The following is a 24,848-nucleotide window of genomic DNA, read 5'->3' on the forward strand; positions in this document are numbered from 1 at the left end:
TAAAATTAATTATTAAAATAATATAATTCTATCTTCTCTCTATTTCCCCACTGCCTTTGTTTTAATGTGTGATTTTTATGGTATGTAAGTACATTTTATTTTTCAGACGCACACATTTGTGGTTATGTATAAAAAATTTATGCACAAGTTAAGTTTTTGACAAATTTTGTCTATAAAATATCATTATGCATAGTCAGGATAAAAAAAATATTTTTGAAAATAAATTCTTTCCAATTTTTATGTTTGAAGAAAATTGATTACAATATCAATCTGAATTTTTATAAAAATTTTATGCATTATGTTGTAATAAAAATGAAGATTTTTTTAGTTTGATCGAACTATTAAAATAATTTTCCAAATGTTTCAAATTTAATAGGTTTATTGAAAGCCTTTTATTTCTGATGATGGATTGCTTAAAGATCAGATTTTTTTTAATGAAAACCCATGGTAACACTTTGTTATCTGAGCCGGTGAGAGGCGCTACTGTCGCGGTTAGTTCTGTCGGAAAAGTAAAACATGGGAATAGAAAATGGCGTCAAAAAAATGACATAACAGCTACTTTTTGAGACATTTTTATAATTTTGAGACACTTTTTCGACATTGACAATGAGGGCGGTAGTTAGTTGTAATTTAGTTTGACATATGCACACCGGGTCAGATATCTTTGTCGGTTTATATTTAAAAGTTGTCAATAAATTTTGAAATGTTACACTTTCGCGCCATTCTGTATCACGTGACTCTTGTCTTTAATATAGAATTAAAACTTCGATTTGATTTTAAAAAGTAAAAAGTTTTTATTCCAAACACAAGCAAAATATGCTGCTGGCAGTGATTAAAATAAAAAAAATAACTTTTATCTTATTAAACCATTATTTGTTATATTAGTAAAGTTAACAGGCTGGTCCTTGATAATCATTTAATATTAAGTACTATTATAGACATTTTTAAAAATCAATTAAATAATGTTAAATTTAAAGATGTAATCAATTGAAATTGTTAAAGTGAGTTTCGACTGTTGTGAATTGTGATACATAATATCAACCCTTTCGTTTCCTTTGAAAGAAAAAAAAATTCAGTCGAATTGATAACCTCCTTCTTTTTGAAGTCGGCTAAAAAAGACAAAATGTATCAAAAGTGTCACTGACGAAACTCACTTGTCACAAATTAATTTGTGTATTCCGGCTGCCATATAATTGATGTCCTGATTAAAATTATCATAACTTATTTTACTGTTTTATTTTAATAACCCTTTTATTTTCAAAAACTACTTTGACATGACATGACATTCAGAATTTTTTTTTTTTGTGACTGAGCAGTCACTGTTTGCCTTGAAGAGGCATTTACAGTTTCACCGGGCTTGAGGTGGCCGGGCACAGATGGCGCTTAGCATAAACCTCGCTTAAGAGTAACTAGGCTCGAGGGCTCCCTCAGGAGCCTCGGCTCGGGCTGTTACTTTATTATTACCAGATTGGGTAAAAAAGGACTGAATTAGTTACACTATGCGCTATTCCAGTCTAATCTACTTCTGTTCTTAATGTCATCCAAATCTGTTCAGATGTTTTGGATTTTTTTTTAAAACATCCATCCATTTAACTTTTGCATTCGATACTCCAAATCTAAGCAGTCATAAACATTAAATGACTTTTAACATGATTGTTAATTTCTTTAACCTCTTTTGTTACAATTCTAAATAAAATTATTCAATTGCAAAAAATTAAATAAAACCATCAAATCAGTAATTGATTTTTATTTTTTAAATTACATTATTAACAGCAATTATTAATACTACAGCAGAGTTGTTCAATAAATTAGCAGGATTGGAACAGACCTTTTTGGCGCATCTCTTCGAATTCCTTCTCCGCATCATATGTCCTGAAAATAAACATTTGATAATTTACTTAGCACACAGTTATACTCAGTTGTTAAATTGTAATTAAAGGAGTTTCTAAGTACTCAATTGATTTGTGGCAGGATTTCTTTATTTGTCATTAAGTTGGTTTATTGCTAACATACTAAATCTTTTGATGACCAAAAACATTCTCTCACTACCACACCATATTCAGTGTAGCTAATTGTTCACTAAGTGAGGCTCTTTGCATAGATTTAGTAGGAAAAATATAAGGTTCCATTACTGACCAATAAGCATCTTAAAGATTCATGGATATTTATCAACTATATTTGTATATTTTCAATGTTTTACCTGTAGAATTCAGCATACCGCCTCTTGCGTTCGTTTCCGACGAGCTGCTTGAAACTGAAGCCAGCCACAGCGGCCAATGTTATTGCCGTAATCAGATTGCGTTTGATGACATTGTTGAGAAGCCCGCGCATCTGTGGCTTCGCTATGGTTGATACTGCCTTGTCTGCCATCTGTGGTACAAAATGGGGGAATATTATTGACATCAGTCACTTCTCTCATGGGATAGTCTAAGATAGGCACATTTTCATCTGGTGTGTTTATATGACACAAAGATTGGACTACATAAATACAATGTATCTTTATTCTTAATAGGAAATCTTGCATATCTAAGTTTTATTTTCAATCATTGAATTCTACAATAGTGATATTTGATAAATACATTGATATCCCACAAGAGGAAAATGTGTACAAGATACATAGCAGTGTTGTACTATCTTAAAAATGAAAATTATTTGGACATTTGGGTACCTTTTACAATAATTATATTATATTTTGTAAAATAAAATCCTTATCTTCAATGTACTTCGTAACTGATAACAAATACATAACCCCAACAATTTTTAAATTTGGAAACTTTGAAATACTGTTCTTTATTAATTGAGGAAAAAACTTATGTCACATTTGCTTTATTGTTTGCAATTGTTTTAATTAAAGCCTTTAAGTTTTAGTTACCAATATAAATCTAAATTACATTCATGTATGGAAGTTTTTTAGATTATTAATTTCCAAAAACAGATTATAAAATTGATATGACAAATGATTATAAACGTTGTGTGAGACGATGACGATGTTTTCAGAAAATATTTGAATATCAAAAACTATTTAATTTACAAGTGCTACTAACTTGGTCGTATTGACGGCCCGTCTTACATAACGTTTGGTTATTTTATAATTTTACTACTTAATATCAGATTGTTATAAATACAGAAATACTTTAAATGTAATAAAGAAAGAACAGTACTTAATAAATGAGAATACTTACAGTTTCAATTGGTTTTTCGAGTAAAACCTTGCCCAAAAATACGATCACACAGCAAGTAAAACAGTAAAGTCGTTTTCTATTACAGTGCTTCAAAATGACTGTGACTGAACATTCGCCACTCACGCATTACGTCAGGTTGTGTCAAAATAACGCCTTGCTATTGGTTCTTAAAAATGAATTACACATATCCACTAATGAAAACACAGTAGTTCACTCAATTTTGTTCGAAGAGAACAAATATTTCGCCAGAAATCGATATTGCGCATAAAGTTAATATTGTTGATAAATCAAAAAATATTTTTTTAGTACAAATTGCATTATCTAAATATTTTAATTGCACTTTTTAATCATGCACAATTTTAGATTGAAAACAACAAAATACATGCGCCTGTAACATGAATAAACAATGTTATTATACTCTACATGATTCTTTCTCAAAAATCAAAATCGCCAAACCACGAATAATATCAACAGAAACCTTCCTTAGAAAGTAATTTTAGACTTCTACTTTCTTATGAGATTTTCTCACGACAATATTCAGTTTAACCTGTGCCTTAAATAAATTAATGTGTTCCAACTTATTTCTCGTCCTATATTTACAAATATAACTAGCTGTCGCCCGCGCGCAGTTAAAAAAAACTAAATGGGTGGGGGGGTTATGAAAAATAGATGTTGGCCGATTCTCAGACCTACTGAATATGTTCACAAAATTTCATGAGAATCAGTCAAGCCGTTTCGGAGGAGTTCAAGTTCGAACCCCGTGACACGAGAATTTTATATATAAGATTATATAGTAAACGTATTTTACCCGATTAATAACCTTCATACGCAGATACGTTCCTTTTCCCTTTTTAAGGGGGTGTAGATAATTTAACATGAAGACTTGCTTTGATTTTTTTTAAAAGGAACCAAAGGAACATCTGCTGTATATGAAATTAAAATTAGAAAAATATCAAGGATGTGGAACAAGGTTATAAACAGTTAGGTGGGACGAATAATACGAGACATTTTTTTTATTCATTTATTAATAAACTAACTTTACAAATTTAATAATAGCAGAACAATAATAATCCTTATTTCTTTTCATTCATAATAATATGATAATAATTCACCATGACTCATCGTAATTTATGAATATAATTATATGATTTTAAAAATAATGTAGAACGACAGAGAAAGCAACTTACAGAAAATAATGCACAATAAAAATGGGTTGGTAGACGAACTTCCAATATTTGCCAGCAACAACATTTTTGCAGTCGTTCGCGTTAAAGCCCCCGAGAGGGTCGCCTTCCCAATTAAAACTCTACTAGAAAAAAATATTACAATAACATAAAGTTAATTTTTTATTGTATCAATTCTTTTATTTACTATTTCTCCGTCTCTATGTACAATTTATATCATGTTTACATACCAAAACTATATGCTATCTGTGTTGTGTAACCCCTATATACTATATTTATAGTGTTTTAAAACTATTTGTATTTTCTCTTTTATTATAATTATGTATAATTGTATATAATAGATAATTCATCGGCATAAATTACTATCAATTAGTCGAAAATTAAAAACAAAACAATAAACTAAAATAAAAAATGATTACTATACACCCAATATACAGAGCTAGTTTTGAGAGTCCATTTTCTATTATTATATGGTACACGCATTTCATTTATATATTTATAGTACAACGCTTTGTATTCTTACGTGGAGGGGTCGGTTTACGGCAACCGCCGCTGGCGCTAGTATCGCCAATACGTATGTACAAGGTAAAATCACCGACAACACCCCCATCAAAATACATCCAAAAAGAAAAAAAATCTTAACACATAACATATATTAAATTTCCCCATCTATACAAAAAAATATACAAGAGATTGTACATCGGCCGTACCGATTATTCTCTTAAACTAATAATTTAAAACGATTAAAAAAAAACAAGGCTTTATTTTTTTTTTGTTACGCAGTTCGATTGTCTCTGGTTACACCGCCCGACGCCGGCGGCTGGCCGTCGCTCCGCTACAATACTAATTATATTATTCAACAACAAACACAGTAAGACCCACAGCTCCCACAGCACATGTTATAGGGCACTATTATCAGGCGATGTAATTTATTATAAAATATTCTTTATATACTATATCATTACTACGTACATACTAAACACATTTTGTATCACTGTTTCACCCTAACGGATTATCTGAAGTAGGAAGTTTAGGTATCTGACATAAGAAAGGTGTAAAGTATATATATAACAGTGAAATACCACAACCTTACACTTATATTAAAACAATAGACAATATTGAATAATAACAAGTGTTTAGGCAGTGGAAACCCACCGTTAGGATATAGATATGGGTGATTAGAGCGTTAAGGCAATCTTTACTATAAACCGTTTCGTATAAAAGTAATTAAAGATTCACATCCACGTATTATTGCTTTGGATCTTATCCTCTCAGACATTAGGAACCGCAAAAAAAACATGCAAAAATACATCTCTCATGCTAACCGGTTAGACACACACGATATACTATGAACACGTACACAATTTTATTATTTAGCCAAACAAACATTGCAAGGTTCAATTTTGATTCATCCAATTCAATTATCGTTATACGCGAACCAATAAGTACCCTAGTGATGAACATGACTTATATTTGATTCCATAAGAATCGAAAAATATATTTAATCTATGATTTACTATAAGTGATTTTATATCAAAATATTGTGATAATAAATACTAGCAACTACAAAAAGAAAATGAATGCATTTTTCTTTTTTTAAATCCAATCATATACAGTGCAAAATAAATGCTGGCTTATTTAATACAATCACTGGGTTTAAATGATTCAATGGATTTCAAACGATTTAAAAAACATTTAAAAGGCCAACAATAGGTTTAAAAAAATACGACAATCGAGAAATTAAAAAAAAAAGAGGGGGGCGTCAAAGCAAAAAGTTTAGTATACTGGAAGCCCAAACAGATGATCTGTTGAAACACTCAGTCACGTTTATTATCATTTCACTAAGAAATTATTCAAGTTTCGTGTCATATTACAATTACAATTATTGGTCGTGAATTCCTTAAATATAAAAACACTAATGTTACATCGTAATAGCGGCGAATGCGTTACACGAGAAGCCGCCATCTTTGAACGAGCGTCACATTTTTTTTTTCAAATTTCGAATCAATAAATATAAGAAACATTAACGTATCCAAGATGGCGAACTCTCGTAAACACGACTAAACTACACGCGGTTCACGTCACCGATCACGAAATTACAAGTTACGTGCAAAAACGTATGAAAATATCTTTTAAAACTTTATGCATTTATTTTTATATCTCTCGGGTATTTAACCTATTATAACAATGTGCCTACAGTCCAGTGCTCTTTTGTACAATAATGTATTTTCTTCCTAGTCACTATACTAAGGCTCCCACAGTCGACCAAAGCTCATACAATCAATACAGCCCGATGGTGGTAAAAAAATACGTCGACGATCCTTAAAAATACTCAATAGAGGAAAGTAACTTACATTTAAATGAAAACGAGAAGTGCTATAGTGAAATGGTAACATTTGTTCACTAGTTAAAACAATATTAGCGGTTAAAGTTCTTGTGATGTCAGGAACGGGGCAACTGTTAACACTTTGTACCATCGACTGACAACCATCTCTCCCCCCCTCCTCCCCACACACTTACTATGCGCAGCCACAACACTAAACTTTCACTGTCACATCTCTGTCACATTTATATTGCACAAACTATCCAAAATTGTTGAGATTCAATAAATCCAAAAAGCCAACAGATTAATATTTTTAGATACACACCACATATAAAAATTTGACACACACATTAATTTTGATTAATTTCACTTTGACAGTTTGTGGACGATGGAGGCAATAGTTGGTGAGATGTCAACAGTTGTAGAGCCAGTTGTGTACGTGGCACGGGCGGTGGGGGCGGTGGGGGCGGTGTCAGTCGGCCGGCAGCGGGTACAGGAGCGCGAGCGGCAGCGGGAGCGGGGCTTGCGGCGGCGCGGGGCGGGGCTCCGCGCGCCGCCGACGTCACTTCCCGTCGCGGGAGGCGCGCCGCCGCCTCACCGCGCCTGCTGCGGCGCTCGGACTTTCGCCAACTGAAAATATGCAAAAATTTTTGTACAATTCACTACTTGAACTTAGGGTAAATAAACGTCTTATTATGCTACGATATTTTGATTAATAAAAGGCCACAAAGTTCTTTATTCCTGACTGTCAAGAGAGTAATACTTTTTGCGCGAATGTAAGTTTTTTTTTAATATATTTGGGTTTGTATGTAAGTTTCTTTGTTAAGGCCAGTGAGGTGTAATCCAATTCGTCTTAATCCTCAGTGTCACATTACATCGGAACAAAACACAGTAATTGCAGAGCCTGAAATTCTAAATTAGTGAAAAACAATTTTAAACCACACACAGCTTAAAGTTTTTTTTTACATCCATGAACCATTTTGTCGTTTTTTTAGCAGATTCTAAAGTAAGAAAGTATTTCATGAAAATCAGAGTTTATTTAGTTTTCATAAAAAATTATATTTTAAAGCATTCCTTTTAAAATGCACCTAACACTTGGTGCTATTCTGTATATATTATAGTCTTAGGTTTTGGTTATTTAACAAGTTCTTAGATGTCATAACATATATTTCTATACATAATCATAATTGATATCTTACCTGCACTCCTCGTTTTCCGTCGCAGGGCGGTGTTGTTGGGCGGCGCTGCGGGTGCGGCGGGCGCGGGCGTGACGGGTGCGGGGGGCGCGGGACCGTGGCGCACGGAGCGCCTCGTGCCTACGCCCTCAGCAGTCTTCACCACCTTCACGCCGACCTGCTTCAGGCCTTTCCCCGTTTTCCCCCTCACTTTACATATTAAAGGTTCATCACTATCACTGTCCGATTCCTTCTTCAGTTTGCCACAAGCGGCGACCGCCGCATTGATCGGCTTCTGGTCGAGTCTTCTCGGCTTTTTCTTCGGCCTCCCCGCCGGAGACAAGCCCTCTTCACAGCTAATAGTGGACGCGCACGAGCTTTCAGATTCCCTTCTCTTTCTCTTCATGCCGGGTGTAGGTTTCGCCGGCGTTGGTACAGAGTTAACAGTGCGCGGGCTCACTTTATCTACTGACCCACTACGAAGGCAATTCCTAGGCTGTAATGCGGGTGAATCGGATCTGTCCGCCTTGTTGAGTCCGGGACTCAGTCTCGGCGTCTTCGGGCCATCCGCCGGGCTGTTCATCTTACTGCTCGATCTCGTCCGGACCGTGCTCCGGGCGACCCGTTCCAACGCTGAAGGTGATGGAGATTCCGGTCTCTTGTTGCCATAGTCTGGAGTAGGAATTTCTATCAGCAACTGTTCTAGTAAACTCTTATCCGGAAAATCGGCTTTGAGAGGTAACCTTTCTAACTTCGAATCGTTCTCTTTCGAGGAATCCGTACACGTTTCGCCATTCTCTGACAAAATCTTCTCATCTTTCGCTTCGTTCGCACAGACTTTCTCCTGGTTGGAATACGTATAAAGAGGCGGTGACATTCTGCTCGGTAGATGGTCAAAGTCCTCCAAACCTTTCTCCTTTTTCGTTGATAAACACTCGTCTTTGCTGCACGTTTCGTTATTTTGAGCAATATTGCATTCGAGTTTCACATCATCCACTTTCATATCCACTTTCTCGTCCTTGCTTTCGACCCTCTCGTTGTTCTGGCCCTGCTTCTCATCGTCCCTGAGGATCGGTGTGGGCTCCCTCTTCACGTCTTTGGTCTGTGACATATCGTCGGGTGGCCTCCTCACCGCGTCGTCGCCGTTGATGTGGTCCGCGTGCATTTTAGCCAACTCCGCTTCGATGTCGCCCAAGTCGTCAATGTCGGGAGGTCCGGGGTCGTAGTGCGGTTGGCCCGTCGCTAACGACAACCTCTCCAGCAGTTCGTCAGAGGCGGGTGGTGGGTCTATTACGCCTATTATCCTCTGCACCGACGTCGGGCTGGTGGATCGGGGCATATCGAGCCGCTCCTTCCTCTGCGGCCCTGGTGGGGATTGGCTGGCCTGGTTGGGCGACTTCTCCGACAGGGCGTCCATCGATTCGATTCCAGAGTCCTCCCCTTGCGCCTGTGAGTTGGGCGAGCGGTTGCCGAACTTGTCAGCGTCGGGGCGGGCGGCGCGCTCGGCGACCAGTTTGCAGTAGGATTTGTCCTTTGGCCTCTCTTTCCTGCGAGGCGAGACCGCCCCGGGGCGCTGACTAGAGGCGGGTGGGGGCGACTCCACCCGACCGCCCCTGATCGTGCCTACGTTTGTCGATCCAGGGGGATCTGGAATACCAGTAAGCAAACTATCAAAATCTAATCTATTCCCTCACTCTAACGGGACAAGGTATTTTAGTACGGGTATTCGCGTGCCTCTCATTATATGCGATATTTTTGTTCGCCAATCATGTAAGTGATTTTTTAAATTTTGTACTGTATTAAACTACATGATAGTTTCCCAGAAACCCAGCCAATTATTATGTGATGCTGTAACAAACAGATAATTTGCCAAACTAACAAGGAGTATTTTCGTTAAAATTTGGAAGAGATTTATTTTTAATGTTGCCTTATAAATTAAAATGTAATTGGCAAAAAATACATTCTTTGATAGAGTTAAATACTTTATTTGATTGTATTATTAAAATTAGATTCTTAAAATTATTTACAATTTAATAAGTAAGCGAAAAATCAATTTGAGAAATGTACTGCTGTAATAAATAAAAATATTCGAATAATCTAAATTAAATCTAAATATAATTTAAATTTTAAGATATCTATTTCTCATATTGATACCGATGGACAAAATTAAATGGATAAGAAAATAAAACAAAACAGTTGTCATTTATATTTTATACAACATAATAGACAGTGCAATCTTTCATTCAAAATTTAATTTTTACTCATCACATATTTATAACAAGTCATAGATATGATAGAAAATATACAAAATTACTAATAATTGAGCTAAGTCCTCGTGCGAGTTCAATAAAAAAAAAACATATAATGAAAACATAGCACTTTACAATATAGCTAAAATCTTATATTGATCTTATAAAGTCATTTAATTTTGTCTTTCTGATTAAAAAACTAAAAATTATTCAATATATTACAAGACATACACAAAACATATTAAAAATATTACAACTAAATATGCTTTGATTCAATACTTCATTTATTAAATAATTTGGAATTTTGCACTCAGATTTTTTTGTATTCAAAGTGCACTTAAATTATTTACGTAAAAATAAATCAAATTGATTGCACATATAAACATATTTTGTGTATATCTGTAATGGACACAATAATACAATCAAAGCTTCAACAAACTATACATACCTGGACAGGAACTATGGCTAGTCTTCCGTTTCTTTTCGGAAGATATCAGTCCATTGGGTGAGGTAATAGCACTTTCAGTTAGTGTCCGTTTTAATTTATTATCATCACTAGCCCTGTGCGTTTCGAACTTTTTACTGTCCGTCAGTTCGTCCGCACTAAGCGTCCGTTCTAAACTCTTGTGACACTTGACCCTGTCCACGTCACTAGCACCACATTTAACACTTTCATTGTACCCGTCCAACTGTACCGTAACAGACATAACATCACTGGACTTATTATCACATTTTGCACTACCTTCCTTATCTTGTTTTGGAGTTGGTAACTTCTTTTTCACCTCATGGTTATTCGGAGTCTCTCTGTAACCCTCGTTCTGGGCGTACTTGCCTTCTTTTTCTAACAAATCATTCCTACAATCTTTGTCTCTTTCTTTCTCCATCACTTTACCACTCTCGCCTAAGAACTTTGATTTCTTTTTCATTTTCAAACTGTCTAATTGTGTTTTATTATTGAGTTGTTTGCAGTCGTGTTTGGTGACTATATGAGCATTTTTTGATATTGTCTTCATTCTGTACACGACATTCATGTCACCAGGAATCGATGTGATAGTTTCACCCTCGGAATAGTGGTTATTGAGTTTTGTATTCTTGCCGTGTAAATACTCATCAGTCTTTGTGTTCTCAGTGCTGTCACCAGATTTAGTCGCAAGTGACTCATCAGAGTCCCGCCTGTGAGACTTCTCATCTGATTCTATTGATTTTCTAATTTTAATCTTTTTCATATGCATGTCTCCAGGATTAAATTTTTTCTTCTCCTTCTTGGAGTTTTTAATAACTGCTGAATTGCGACCTCTTAGACTGATATGTAGCGGTGGTACTCTTAATTCACCCTCTGTAGGTTTCGTTAGAGCTTCCTTCTGGGATTGCAAGTTAACAAAACTGATATCAGCCTTGTACACTGGCTGTACAACTGGTTCATTCTTATCTTTTAACTTTAACCGTAGTTTTAATGAAAAGGAATCGACCTTCTCGCCCGTCGGCGACTTGGGTGCGTCGCTAACGGGCGCCGGTTTTGCGACATGAGGTCGCGGTAAGGCAACTTTGGCAGACTTTCCATCTCGCACTATTTTCTCTTTCAACGTAGCCGGTTTCTCCTTCGCCCCTCCTGTTCTTGGCTTCCCTCCTTTTTGCGCCAGCAATTTATCGTCTTTGTTCTTTACAATTTTATTTTTTGTTTTCAATTCATCCTCTTTTTTACTATCATCTTCTGTGATTTTCGCTATTCCAAAAACCTCTGGCGAGTCCAGTGAATTTTCTTTAAGTTTACATTGAGCGACCGTCACTTCTTCGACCTTCTTTTCCTGTTCTTTAGGTGGTGGAACATCATCATCTCTCATTAAGGTTTTGATGAGATACTGTTTGCTCTGTTCTTCTATTTCTTGGGCAGTTGCTTGTGATCCGACAGTCGCTGTGGACACTGAAGATGTCGCTCTCACTGGCAGTCTCAAAGGAGGAGGCATAGAGGACTGGCTTGCATTGTTTCTGTCATTATTTATATTATTGGGGGACATGGAGTAAGTGGCATTTGGGGGAGATTTAAAAGGCGGGTTCGGACTCGCCAATGCATGGTTAGGGGATGAATTATGATGTGGACTTGAAAACTTGGACGTCGACTGCTGGGGAACAGGCGGGGGTGGCATGAAACTCGACTCATTAGCACTTTCAAAATTATCCGAAACTTTCGAAGGCACATCATTGGCAACTGTATGACTTGTACTGGGTAGTAACTCCGAGTTGTAAGGTCCGTTTAGACTTGTACTCGTGTACTGGCCACCGGTGATCTCTTGGAGCAGCGCGTCCGGGTTGGAGTCGGTCGCGTTTGGCATACCATCTTGTTGTTGGGGATCGTACAGTAGATCCAGCTTGGTGTTGGAGTCCAGGTCAGAGATGGCCGACAGAGCAGTTTCGTCTAGGTTGAGATCCGCCCCCAGGGAAGGTAGGAGCTGGTCCAGATCGCAGTTGTCGGGCAGATCGGGAATGGAGAGGCCCAGCGTGTCCCGATAAGGCTCATTCCAATCAGGCTGTGACGCCGCCCTCGACGCCGCACGCTGCCTCGCGTTATACTGCTGCTGATACCTCTGAAATTCCTGTAGCAGAAAATATAAAAAACAATCAGTACAACGTTTTAACATTGTGAACTACTCTGAATTTAGTATGGCACGAACCTGGAAACTGGACTGCGTTTTCTGGTCCATAGAGGTGGTAGGCGGTGGTAACAACGCTTGCAGATCTTCCGGCGTGACCCTCGTGGGAGGGGGCGGTCTCGGCCTCTGCACAACAGCCACTTGGACCCCTTGCCGGTACGGCGGCGGAGCAGGAAATGGTTCCGCCGTATAGTTGGTCGGAAACCGGGCGCGACCCACCACGGTCGCGTTTGGCGCCGGACTGCGGTACACCGGGGAGGGATGGTGTGAGGGGCGAGGGGGGAAGGATCGTCGAATGAAGGAGGGACGGAGGGGCGCGCGGGGCGGCGGGGGCGGCGGCGGGGCGGGGCTCGGCAGCGCGGGCTGTGGGGGAGGCGTGGTCTGCGGCCGCGGGACTGTGGGCCGCACGCCGCGGTACTCAAACGGCGGCCGACCCACTGCCAGCTCCACCTGATGGAAAATTTGTTTTAATGTCTGCTGTTTAATGTAATGCTTATGAATTCAACTTGAATGAGAATGAGAATATTTCAACATGTCATATATAATCATAAGTAGTTATCGAGACTATAATAATTCACAACTGTATTTTACCTGCGAGTCTTCAAGACGATCTAGTTTGGCCGGATGTTGCACAGGCTTCGTTCTGGGCTGCGGTGCGGGAGCATCATTTTGCAGCAGGTTTACTAGTAGGGGCGAGGACATGGCCACAGTGGGCGGCGCAGAGGTAGGCGCGCTTGGTGTGGTGGGGGTCGCGGGCGTGGCGGGGGAGGCGGGCTGTGCCCCCGGCGTAGGGGAGGGTGCGGGGTAGGGCGGTGGCGGGCCGGGGAACGCGGAGGTTGAGGGGCGCGGGAATTGCTCCGCGCCCGCGAGCGCCGCCGCTGGACGGACACCGGGACCGCTTAGACCTGTTAATCAACAAATATAACTATAGAAGGTTAAGAAAAAGTGGATAGATTAAGATGCTCTATAAAATAATTTTTCTCAGCCAAAAACTAATACGAGAAAGTATACTCTGTAGCTAAAAACTAGTTCTGAACCTACATAGAGCCGTTTTGCTCATAAAATATTTTGATGTATCATAAAAATGGCTCACCTAAGGTATTCTCCTTCCGATGTATGACCCTAGCTTGGGTCATGCTGCCGAAGGGGAACTCGCAGCGGTCGGTGGTCGGCGTGGGAATGTTTTGCGGTATCTTGCCATCCATCGGACAGACGGTGTTAGGCGACTTGAAGTTGTCCCGGGGGGTGGAGGCCGAGGAGGAGGGGGTCTCCGATGATGACGAGCCCTCCCCCTCCCCGAGCAGTCGCCCGATGCCCCCCAGACCCGCCAGCAACTCAGAATTTGCTTGCCTTGACGAGTTGCCTTCTGTAATTTAGGAACATTTTTTTTTAAATAAAAGTATTTTCAAATCATCATATATAGCCATAAGAAACTTTTTTTTTTAATTTAAAAATAAATGAGAAGTTTGAAATGAGAATTACAAGAAATGGAGGACATTGTTATATTCCTCACCATCGGTGTTATCGGTGTTGATCCTGAGCTCGGCGCCGTGCTGCAACCGCAGTGAGACCGCAGCGTCGCCGTCCAGCTGCACCGAGAGTATGCCGAGCGCACGCAGCTGCGGCGCGCCGGCCGCCGCTAGCGCCCGCAGCCGCGCCGCAGCCGCACGCGGCACCGACAGCGTCACGCGCACAGAGTTCCAAGGTTCCACCTGGAATTAACACAACAAGACGTCAGCTGAATGCGATGCTAAATGAAGTAGAATTGTAAGGTTGTAAGGTCAATGACTTTTATCTGCTAAAATTTGCTTGAAAAATAAAGATTTTCAACAAATAAAAAAATGTTTAACAGCTCGGTGCAGCTGCTATAACTTCAAATTGTATTTTTCAGATTCGAAACGAATTTTTATTTCATTTTGAGATATATCACGTAAGATGCATGCTGCAGGTACGGATTCATGACCATTCCTATTTGATTTTTTTTTATATATTGAGTAAGCTTGCGCTTGACCACAATCCCACCTGATGTTAAGTGTGATTATAAACGTTAAAACAAAATACGAAGAGTAACAAAAGTTTCTCAGAAATATTACGTGGAAAGGAATGATTGATATATTTTTTAGATTTTGTAGAAAAATTTCGAAAAATGTACAAAGAAAATCCAAACAGTTCATCCTATCTTCATTTTTACAAAGAGAAAGAGAGGGTGATAGCGTTTATAGTTATTTCGGCAGCGGAAACAACGGTAAAGTGTCACATGCAATGAAAATCCATTTTAATGTTTGAAAAAAAAAAAAAAGATGAAAAATTTATGAAGCGTGTAAATGTAAAGTGAGAATAAATCGAAACGGAAAAATAATGCGTAATTTCACCTTCCTTCCCGTCGGTATAGTGAACTTTTGACCTTCCCTTTTAAGTAGACGTTTTTTTTGTTTTGTTGTGAATATTGAGTTTGCTTGTATTCGTAAAGTTTAACAACGACCTCACGACCGTAAACTTTATTGAGGTGTCAGAGCACAAAGACACATATAGTAAAATCCGTGTAAAATAAAGGATTTGCAACAATATCTGATAAAAACATAACACTAGTTGTCGCCCGCGACACCGTGAGTGCGGGATTTAAAAAAAACTAAGTTCTTCCAGACTGCGTTCTACATCTATGCTAAATTGCAGCGAGATGGATGCAGCCCTTCTGGAGATAACTTGTAACAAACATCCATCCATCTGAACTTTCGCATTTATAATATTAGTAAAATGAGGAAAAATTATAAAAAATTATATGCAATGAAGCGTGATGTGGCAAAATCAACATTTTCTTTTTAATAAATTTAAATTTCGAGGTCAATAACATCAAAATTATGAAATTATTTTTATTAGACAAAAATTTACCAACACCATGTTTGTTTCCACATTCCCAAATACCAATTCTCAATCCGTCATATAGTTATATACTGCGAGTAGGGTTGTCAACTTTCAATAAATAAACGCTTTGCAGGACGACGAAAAAACCGATGAATTTATCCGACCAAACCAAAGAGGCAGCCCTAAAAGCAAGCATGGTACTGAATCTAGAATCTATACCATCAAAACTTGCACAGCTATAGTAATTACAGCTACATACATTAGCTACAGTGAATTACATCCGTAACTGTAACCAAAGTTGGAATTACCACAACAATTCAGTCAATTCTTACATCACAAAATTAAAATTTTATAGTAACATTTTGCAATATCTACCACTAACTACCAGATATTTGAAAGAAGCTGAAATAAAAGCGAGAGAATAACATAAGGTAGAAAAGAGGTAAACTGAGAGATTGCAAGAAAATATAAGGTAAAAGACATGACGTTAAATCTTGATAAGACGCGCGGGGGAATTTCCAACACGAGTAGTAAACATTATTGTCTATTATTTAAAATGTCTGCAACAACTATATAGTCACAACATCAGCTGTGAGACCTTTCTTGCTATGGTACGTCGGGTGACAAATACTATAGTTCTCGATGTGACAAATCAAATGCACCCATTGACATTGTCTGTTTGTATGCTATCTCTTTGTCTGTGCATCTATCTCACCTTATTAACTTTGAGCGTGTGCGGATGCGGCTCGGCGAGCAGCGCGCGCAGCTCTCGCAGCAGGCGGCGCAGGCGCGCGGGGAAGCGCGGGTCGCGCAAGTCTCCCTCGCAGGTGACCACCACGCCGCACGAGCCCCCGCCCCCGCCCCCACCCGCCGAGCCTAGCCCATCGCTGTCCGCTGCCATGCTGCATAAACAAACAACAATATTAGGATAAGTACTAATGAAAAAAACCTGACTTACTGTATCGTATTTTAATAGTGGTATATCCATAATAGATCCCGCAACTTTTCTTATTAGAAAAGGATGGGAAGTGGAAGTGGATTTGGCGAAAGAGGGGACCCATAAGAAAGAGAAATATCCTCTTTCTGTGCGTCCCCTTCTCCATTGATTAAAGGTTGGCAACGCATTTGCATTTGCGGATGTCTATGGGCAGTGGTTGCCTCGCTATTTCAGCAAATCCAGGTGGCTGTTTGCCACATTTTGATATAAAAAAAAAACCAGGGGAAGAATACCAATAGAATTACACCTCACTTGTCAAAATCGGTTCAATCGTTTAGGCTCCAGGAGGTCACAATTGAACTTGCATATGCTTGAAAAACATTACCCTTTCAAGTCAGTCGGGTAATTCCTTATGTATCAACAAACAAGTACTACAGTAAATTACAACCTTAGTAGCATGTGTATAAAGCTCTTTGTATGTCTTGTTTTAAAGAGAATGACGGCATAAGTACTATGATAGTGGAAATTTGCTAAGATTAATACATAAAGACACCAAAAAATTACAAAAGCAGCAGATTGCCACTTCAAAGGTGTTTTTAATCACACTATTACATTTTTTTTTGTATGAGTATGTAACTTATATATAATATAAGCCTAAGTTACTCCCGTAGACATAAGCTAGTTCTAGTAAAAATCCAGGGTAAAAATCGGTCCATCCGTTTCGGACATTACACAGAACAAACACGGGCTTGAGGACGGACACACAAAAATTTTAAAATTTCGACTTTCGTTGTAAGCAACACAAATACATCATGTTCGTGAAATGTGATTATTTTTTAAATATGACATACAGAAACTCCAATTTCATTCATTATATACATACTAGCTGTCGCCCGCGACTCATTCCGAGTGGAATTAAAACTAAACTTTGTAAGTACCCTATAAGTTCTTCCAGACAATTTTCTACATCTGTGCCAAATTTTATCAAGATCCGTTCAGCTATTCCGGAGTTACCTTCAAACATCCATCCATCTAAACTTTCGCTTTTATAATATGAGTAAGATACATAGATAACTTAGAATTGTACACTGCAGATATTTTGATGATGAATAGTTAGAAAAAATACACTGAATGTAAAACATGGTGCTTTTCATTTGATTAAAGAAGTAATGGAATGGCCGAACAATAATTAGTATATAGATATGTATCAATATATAATTATTATGTGCCTCTAATGGGCAATATACTTTATGCCATTGTCATTGAATTAAAAAAAATTGTCAATATATTAAATTGCTTGGTAGCTCCATATATTGTTTCCTAACGAATACAAAGGACTCAATACAAGTGACATGATCAAAAAGGGAGTGACAATGGAGATGACGGCAGACAGATTGATTTGGAGGACGGAATCCTGGTACAGAACAAGTAGAGAGAGATAAGGGACAAGGTAAGAGAGATGATAAAAAAGGACTCTATAAACTTGGCTCTGGGATAAACAGAACTAACATTATTAAAGATTTCTCTTAACCAATGTTACAAGATTTTTTTTTATCCTCACTTATTAATATTGAAATGATTATTTTCATCAGTTTCAAACACAATGTAGGCAAGTATCTATATAAAAAAAATCAATGTTTGTATATTTTTTTCTTAATCTCCAATGATCTGAATATCATAAAATCTTTAGTAGGGTCGAAGAGGTATCCAGTGTTTCTGCCTTAAAAACTTTTTGCTTTTTCAATAAAACTTTTTACTGCATTTACCTTGACATTACGGATTTTTTTCCTTTTCAGCTGAGTTATTAACTGACATTATATGTTATGCCTGGTTTACATTATGCCAGTACCAGGACAGTAGGGCTCAAAATACCTTTGCCATTGTTACTCTGTGGTAAAGTTACCACAGAGTAACAAGGATATACTTATTATTAGACTTTTTTATTCTGTGGGGATAAAGTCGCGGGTGAAAGTTATCTCCACTAAAAGAGACCACTTAGCGAGTCATACGTAAAAGACAGAAATGCATAATTTTCTGTATATAACAATGCTAGTCGTTAACAATTCTTATTGCATCAAAAAAAATATAAATTATATTTGAACCCATAACCATTACATTATGAGCCGATAAAACGATGGAAACAACAAAAAAAACTGCCGACATCTTTATAAAATTTTGTCAACATTTAAAATCGGTATACAAACATATCTAACGTAACATGATGGATTAGTCACCGTTTCTAATTTTAGAACCATTATTTCCATGTACTTTATGTAATACTAGCTTTTGCCCGCAACTCTGTCCGCGAAGAATAAAAAAATAGAAAACGGTGTAAAAATTATCCTATGTCCGTTTCCGGGTTCTAAGCTATCTGCCCACCAATTTTCAGTCAAATCGATTCAGCCGTTCTTGAGTTATAAATAGTGTAACTAACACGACTTTCTTTTATATGTATAGATAATTATAAAATTATTCATAACATGTCAGTTGGTCTAGCACGAATATTTGAGGCAATCGCTATGGAATCATCATCAACAAAAATTTTATTAGAATTTATGCAGCCAATAAAATGAAAGACATCAATAGTAACTTGTCTCTCATCACACAAAAACATGGTTGAGTAGGCCAAGTTGACAAAGTTCTGCAAAAAATTATGCTTCTTCAACATCCATAAGTATAATAAAAGAAAGAGATTCCAAGAATATTCAGCCATCAGGTTTTTATTTTCATTTCATTACTATGCCAAATATTGCGGACTATTTTATAATTTGGACATACTAAAAACATGAAGAAATATCCGAGCCTTTAAAGCAGTGGTTCCCAAAGTGGTCCGGTTTGACCAGGTGGTGATAGACAATGGCGGGAAAATTGAGGTCCACAAGTAGTCCTTCTATTTATAAGCATGTGGTTATCAGAAACCAATTGAATTTTGAAATGAAATTAGGAGAAAAGTTTGAATATCTGCTTTAAAGCTAGGTAGCATATCAAAACCCTAGGCAGATTGGATATGATATAGTTATAAAATACTTTAAGTTAAAAACTGCCCGTGCGGTTGCGTGACTTCGTTAGCGCGGAATTAAAAAAAAATAACCTAATTTACTCCCACATATAAGCTACCTTCCAGTAAAAGTCCTGTCATAATTGGGCCAGCCATTTCGGAGATTACCTGGACTGAATGCGGAATTGACAACAAAGACACAGATAAATAAAAATATTTAAAAATTGGATGTTCATTTTAAGCAATGCATATACATAATGTTCCCAAAATAAGAGCCGTTTTCGATATTAAATATAGACACACCAATTTTATTAATTATATAGTTTAGAGCAGGGACTCCCAAAGTGTCAAAAGTTCCTATCGATCATAAAGCATTGCTAATTCTCACTCTGTATTCTATTGACCTAAGTCAGAATGAAAAATAATAATAATTGATCTTAAAAGTAGGTAATTTGGCCATGGGGTTCTGAGGTAACAGTTATTTTCGGAAAAGGGGTCACTTGTCCAAAATAGTTTGGGGATCCCTGGTTTAGAGGGTCTTACATTTTTCTTAACATCGAGTGTAATATAAAAATTGGTGAGTTTCCATACACTACCAAAGTACTCATACAAAAAAAAATTATCTTTAATTTTTATTGAAAAACAGAGATATCAATATGTTTTTGTACACATGTTTATATGTAATAATGTATGTAAAAAAACTTATTGTTCTAATACATTTATCAATATCAATCATAATGTATCATTCAATGTTTACAACAAGACTGGGTCTGTGTCAATGGCCATTATTTAACCTAAACCCCATATTTTGTCTATAACTAGAAAGTTTTGAAAACAATAACAGTGAGTCTTCACTGTTTTAATACCTGTATTACAACAATATTGACATCTCTCTTTTCTTTGTAAGAAAACAGAGATAGCTCCCTAGAGTTACATCTAATATAAATGAAAAATTCACCCCGTAACTTGAGAAACGCAGAACGATAAAATTTCAACCAGTGGTAGATTACAGTCCAGAACAGCGCTTCCAAAAGTGGACCAGACCGGCTGGGGTCCAATAAGACCCAAAAGAGGTGTATGATGGTGACAAACAAAAGTAAGAATTTACAAGTTTAAAAAGAAATTTTACAGCAGGGGTTTTACTGAAATCAACCAAGTACAAGAAAAACGTTTGGGAATCTCTGGTCTAGCATTGACTACTAAGTTTTTAATTTCACAGACAAATTCATGGGAGACAGCTAGTTTAATTCTAATTCTAAGCATAAATAAAAATGTGTAAACTAAATAACTAGTACAAATAAACTTATTTCATTGAAGCCCATTAGTTAATGACTTTACAATCATGTTTCTAGAGTCAATGATCTATACTGGTCATGGTCAAGGGCCGCTGCATATTAACAAGTATATAGTTTGTATGTAATGTAATTATATATTAAAATTTTTACATAAACAATTTGAATTTAATTGCAAATAAAACTCATCCCTTTTCTTATAAGTGGTAAACAGTGTCAATAATTATCTTTAGAGAAATTAACACATATAAAATTTTAAAAAATACTAACATATTTTTTTTTCATTCACACAGTTTTATACATTAACTAGCTGTCGCCCGCGACTCGCAGAATTAAAAATAAACTATACTATAAGTAAAGTTAATAAAGCCTATGTGTTCTTCCAGACTATGCTCTACACCTATACATCAGTAAGATTATTATGATGCTATTTCACCTATAGGTGATGTGCAATAATAATTTCTGTTCATTTCTGTACATGTCAAATTGGTCGTACATTAATATATCAATCTGATTCCACTTTGTTTTTGTGATAATGCATACCAGCATTGTAACCCTGTTGCCTAAACCATAAGACTTCATAATACAGATCATTCCAATTAAATTTTGAGTATTGTAAATAATCAAACATCATTTACTAATACAAAGTTATCCTTACAATCTATATATCTATATACAGTCAAAACCGTTTATGGCGACATCGTTTAGAACAACATACTGGTTAAATTGACCAAAATCAAAGGTCCTGGCTGAATGTTATATACATATCTTTCCTATTAATACCTGTCACCGGTTGTTACAACTATCGGTTTTTACGACTCAATATGAGTAGTCCCTTCGATGTCGTTATAACAGATTTTGACTGTATATAAAAGAAAGTTGTGTTAGTTACACTATTTATAACTCAAGATCGGTCGAACTTATTTAGCTGAAAATTGATGGGGAGGTAGCTTAGAACTAGGAGACAGACATAAGAACTTTTTTATCTTGTGTGCATTTTTTTTATACCGAGCGGATGGAGTCGCAGGTAAAAGCTAGTATTTCATATTATGCATTTATATCATAAAACTTGTAAAACGAAACTACTTATATTTACTAATATGAGACTGCAACAATATGTGATTTTACTAAGCATATCCAAAGAGTGAGGTAGTTACCAAAGTTTAAATATTACTATATTTTTTAAATGATAAAAAACATCACTGATCACAAACATACATCACCGATCAAAAACTATCATTTAGTTAATAATAAGACTGTCAAAGTTAAAGCGTGGAAATAATCAATGAAAGATAAAATAACACATAAAACTTTCTCTAGTAAAACTATTATGCCTGGTTCAGATTATGCCTGTACAGTAAGACAGTAGCGGTCATAATCAGTGCTGGCATATAAACACTGACTGGTTCCAGTGAGCCCCTACAGTATGTCAGGCCAATGCTACTGTTCTACTACACTAGCATAATATAAACCAGGCATTAGGTTAATTTTAGGCACACAAAAACATGTTTAATCATGGAATAGTACTAGCTTCAACTATAATTAGTGTGTAATTAATTTGAAATAACATTTTCTAAAATCTTCTTAAATTTCTCTTAGTATCGCTATAATATTCAAAAAGTTTAAAAGATTTTAATGTGTAAATTGCAGACATTTACATCAATATATGGGACATTACAATACCACCTGTTGAGTTATGTTTGAAACTTTATGTGCTTTTAACTATTCAGTGATAGATAGAGATTACGCTTAAAAAGTTTTGAACCAAAATGCTATCAATGTCCTCTCTATAACTATTTTATTTAAATCTCTTTGGTCACTTAAAAATACTAATAAAATGTATGCTATGTCCTTGAATAAATTTGTTTTAAAAAACCTATTAGACACATTAAGGAATAAAAACATTAAAATAATTGAAATGTTAAAGGTTCCTTTTTGTGAATATATGTATCTATATTTTTATTTAATTCAAATGGAAATTTTAATTTATATGAAATTTATTTAAAACCTTGATTTGACTAAAAAAAATTATTTAGTTCCAGAAATCCAGTAATTGCGGAGGTTATAAAATCAGCAATATGTCATTAGCAAGGAAATTTAAATAGAAAACTAAGCAGTCTAAACTTTATTGCAAGTTTGTTAAACAGATTCAAATTATTTTAGCAAAAGTTTTTTTGTATAACCTCAAACATTTTACAGAACTACGAAATTTACAAACCGCAAATATTATTATTCTAATACGTCAATAATATATGCTAATTTGAAAGATATAAATCAAAAAATATAGTTAATAACTGTGTAAATATATTTCGTTAAACGGAATATTTCCTAGATCATCGACAAGGTCGTAATTTCATAAACTATGCCGCATGTTACACAACGATATTATTGTTATTTTACAAAATAAGTAGTTTTATAAGTTGTTTGTCATAATTAGCTTTCCTTTACGACCTACACCGCGCGGTCTACACGACCGACCGATCTCCTGTCAACCTATGTATCCATTTTGTAAGGACATTTATGTTTGACACCCCTCAAAATGTAAATAAACTAAAAAAAAAGCAACTCACCTATCATACAATGTCACATTCCGCTCAATAACACAAAATTTCTATTGTCTCGTGTCCCAAACCATCTTGGAAAATGAAGCTGAACATTACAATCCGCCGGACGCAAGGCAATATCGGTCCTATGGGCACTTGTCCTGTCCACTACTTCAGCAACATATGATATTAGCCACTATTGTTCCGCCCCAGGTATTCCCGGGGCACTGTCCACAACTTATTTTAAATTTTTCACATATAGTCACGAGCGTACAAATACGCGATTTTCAACACGAATCTAAACCACTGATTTATGTTCCAGTGACGCAAAGCTCATATATCGTGAAGAGCAGCAGCCATTTTGAAATGTACGGGGAGTGCAATCACGGCATGGAACAATCGTAATTTATAGACGTTCTCGTCCTCTGCCGATATTCAATGATGTCGCGATGTACAAATATGTTTAGGCATTTTCCATTTCCACACTTTAGATCACAAAACTTCACTCCATTTTCCCATTGAAACTGTCCAAAACAACCTAAGCGACATCCGATAATTCCAGCTTACCCCATTTGCATGACACACATAGAATTAAAAGAAAACACCCAAAACACATAAAATCGTACACAAAACGTATCACGCCGAATCATAAGAAGTTAACGCATCTCATCAGTATAACAGTCCAGTAGTAAAATCGCTAAAAAGATTGGTATATATTTTACAAATAGTTATTCGGTACGAACAATAACAACGGCCGCCATTTGCAATTTTCAACTTGACATGCGCATTGACTCGATGTAGACAACATACGTGGTATACTTTGGATGTAGTCCATTTTAACAAAACCAAAAATATCATCGTTCTCAATAAGGTAAAAAATTTGTTTTAATTTAACTAAGTGAATTTGAGACATATTAAAATTATAGGGAATTAATGGTAATCATAACTTCTTAATTTATTTTTGTTATTGAACTCAATTAGAACGTCTTTACAAAGTTACACATCATGGAAAATTCATGCTCCACTGATGACTAAACGTGATTGGTGCTTATCATAATCTTCGTATTCTTGTAAAAATATAAACAATTTCGATTGGCTGCCGCCATGAAACGTGAGGACACGATTCACTTCCTGTTTTCTTAGCGATAATTAAAAATAAATTTGAATATATAACTTCATGGTTTTATTCAAGAAAAACGTCGATAGTTTTATCATAACTTAACAAATTGTCAATAAAACTTAGTTCCTTAATAAAACCATTTTATACATTTATGTGATGCTATTTCTGTGGTGGTATAGGTACCGATTGAAATAATCCTTTGCGAGCCATTTCATCGGCCCAGTCTTCGAATTCACCTTTCCTAAAATTAAAAACACATAATTTAAACTCAATAAATCAAAGAAATAATTTTTTTTCTTAACGGCCAATATGAGAATGTAAGAGATATGGGACCT

At 36.4% G+C, this 24,848-nt stretch overlaps 2 protein-coding genes across 3 annotated transcripts; both read right to left on the reverse strand.

Moving 5' to 3' along the window:
- Positions 1-1,732: 1,732 nt before the first annotated feature.
- On the reverse strand, positions 1,733-3,287 carry LOC106707378 (cytochrome c oxidase subunit 6C-like). Of its 2 annotated transcripts, none has more exons than XM_045684581.1 (3): positions 3,183-3,287; positions 2,201-2,375; positions 1,733-1,872 (listed from the first exon to the last, which is right to left on the reverse strand). In XM_045684581.1, the coding sequence occupies exons 2-3, from the start codon at positions 2,368-2,370 to the stop codon at positions 1,809-1,811; spliced, it is 234 nt and encodes a 77-aa protein (XP_045540537.1). In that variant the 5' UTR covers positions 2,371-2,375; positions 3,183-3,287; the 3' UTR covers positions 1,733-1,808. The 2 variants fall into 2 exon arrangements, with proteins under 2 accessions (XP_045540537.1, XP_045540536.1); XM_045684580.1 differs by having other exon boundaries at positions 2,201-2,370; positions 3,183-3,282.
- Positions 3,288-7,251: 3,964 nt separating this feature from the next.
- Positions 7,252-24,225, reverse strand: LOC106718680. Its single transcript, XM_014512832.2, has 9 exons — positions 23,421-24,225; positions 16,339-16,525; positions 14,275-14,473; positions 13,855-14,127; positions 13,353-13,666; positions 12,783-13,211; positions 10,562-12,704; positions 7,889-9,511; positions 7,252-7,319 (listed from the first exon to the last, which is right to left on the reverse strand). The coding sequence occupies exons 2-9, from the start codon at positions 16,522-16,524 to the stop codon at positions 7,252-7,254; spliced, it is 5,235 nt and encodes a 1,744-aa protein (XP_014368318.2). The 5' UTR covers position 16,525; positions 23,421-24,225.
- Positions 24,226-24,848: the final 623 nt, after the last annotated feature.

Source organism: Papilio machaon, chromosome 26 (assembly GCF_912999745.1).
Source record: "Papilio machaon chromosome 26, ilPapMach1.1, whole genome shotgun sequence".
Lineage (NCBI taxonomy): Eukaryota > Metazoa > Arthropoda > Insecta > Lepidoptera > Papilionidae > Papilio > Papilio machaon.

Coding starts and splice junctions, on each gene's coding strand:
- LOC106707378 (XM_045684581.1), bottom strand. CDS start 2,370: ATGGCAGACAAGGCAGTATCAACCATAGCGAAGCCACAGATGCGCGGG. Junction 1,873..2,200: donor CGGTATGCTGAATTCTACAG/GTAAAACATTGA, acceptor GTTTATTTTCAG/GACATATGATGCGGAGAAGG.
- LOC106718680 (XM_014512832.2), bottom strand. CDS start 16,524: ATGGCAGCGGACAGCGATGGGCTAGGCTCGGCGGGTGGGGGCGGGGGC. Junction 14,474..16,338: donor ACACGCTCAAAGTTAATAAG/GTGAGATAGATG, acceptor TGTTAATTCCAG/GTGGAACCTTGGAACTCTGT. Junction 12,705..12,782: donor AAACGCAGTCCAGTTTCCAG/GTTCGTGCCATA, acceptor TTTCTGCTACAG/GAATTTCAGAGGTATCAGCA.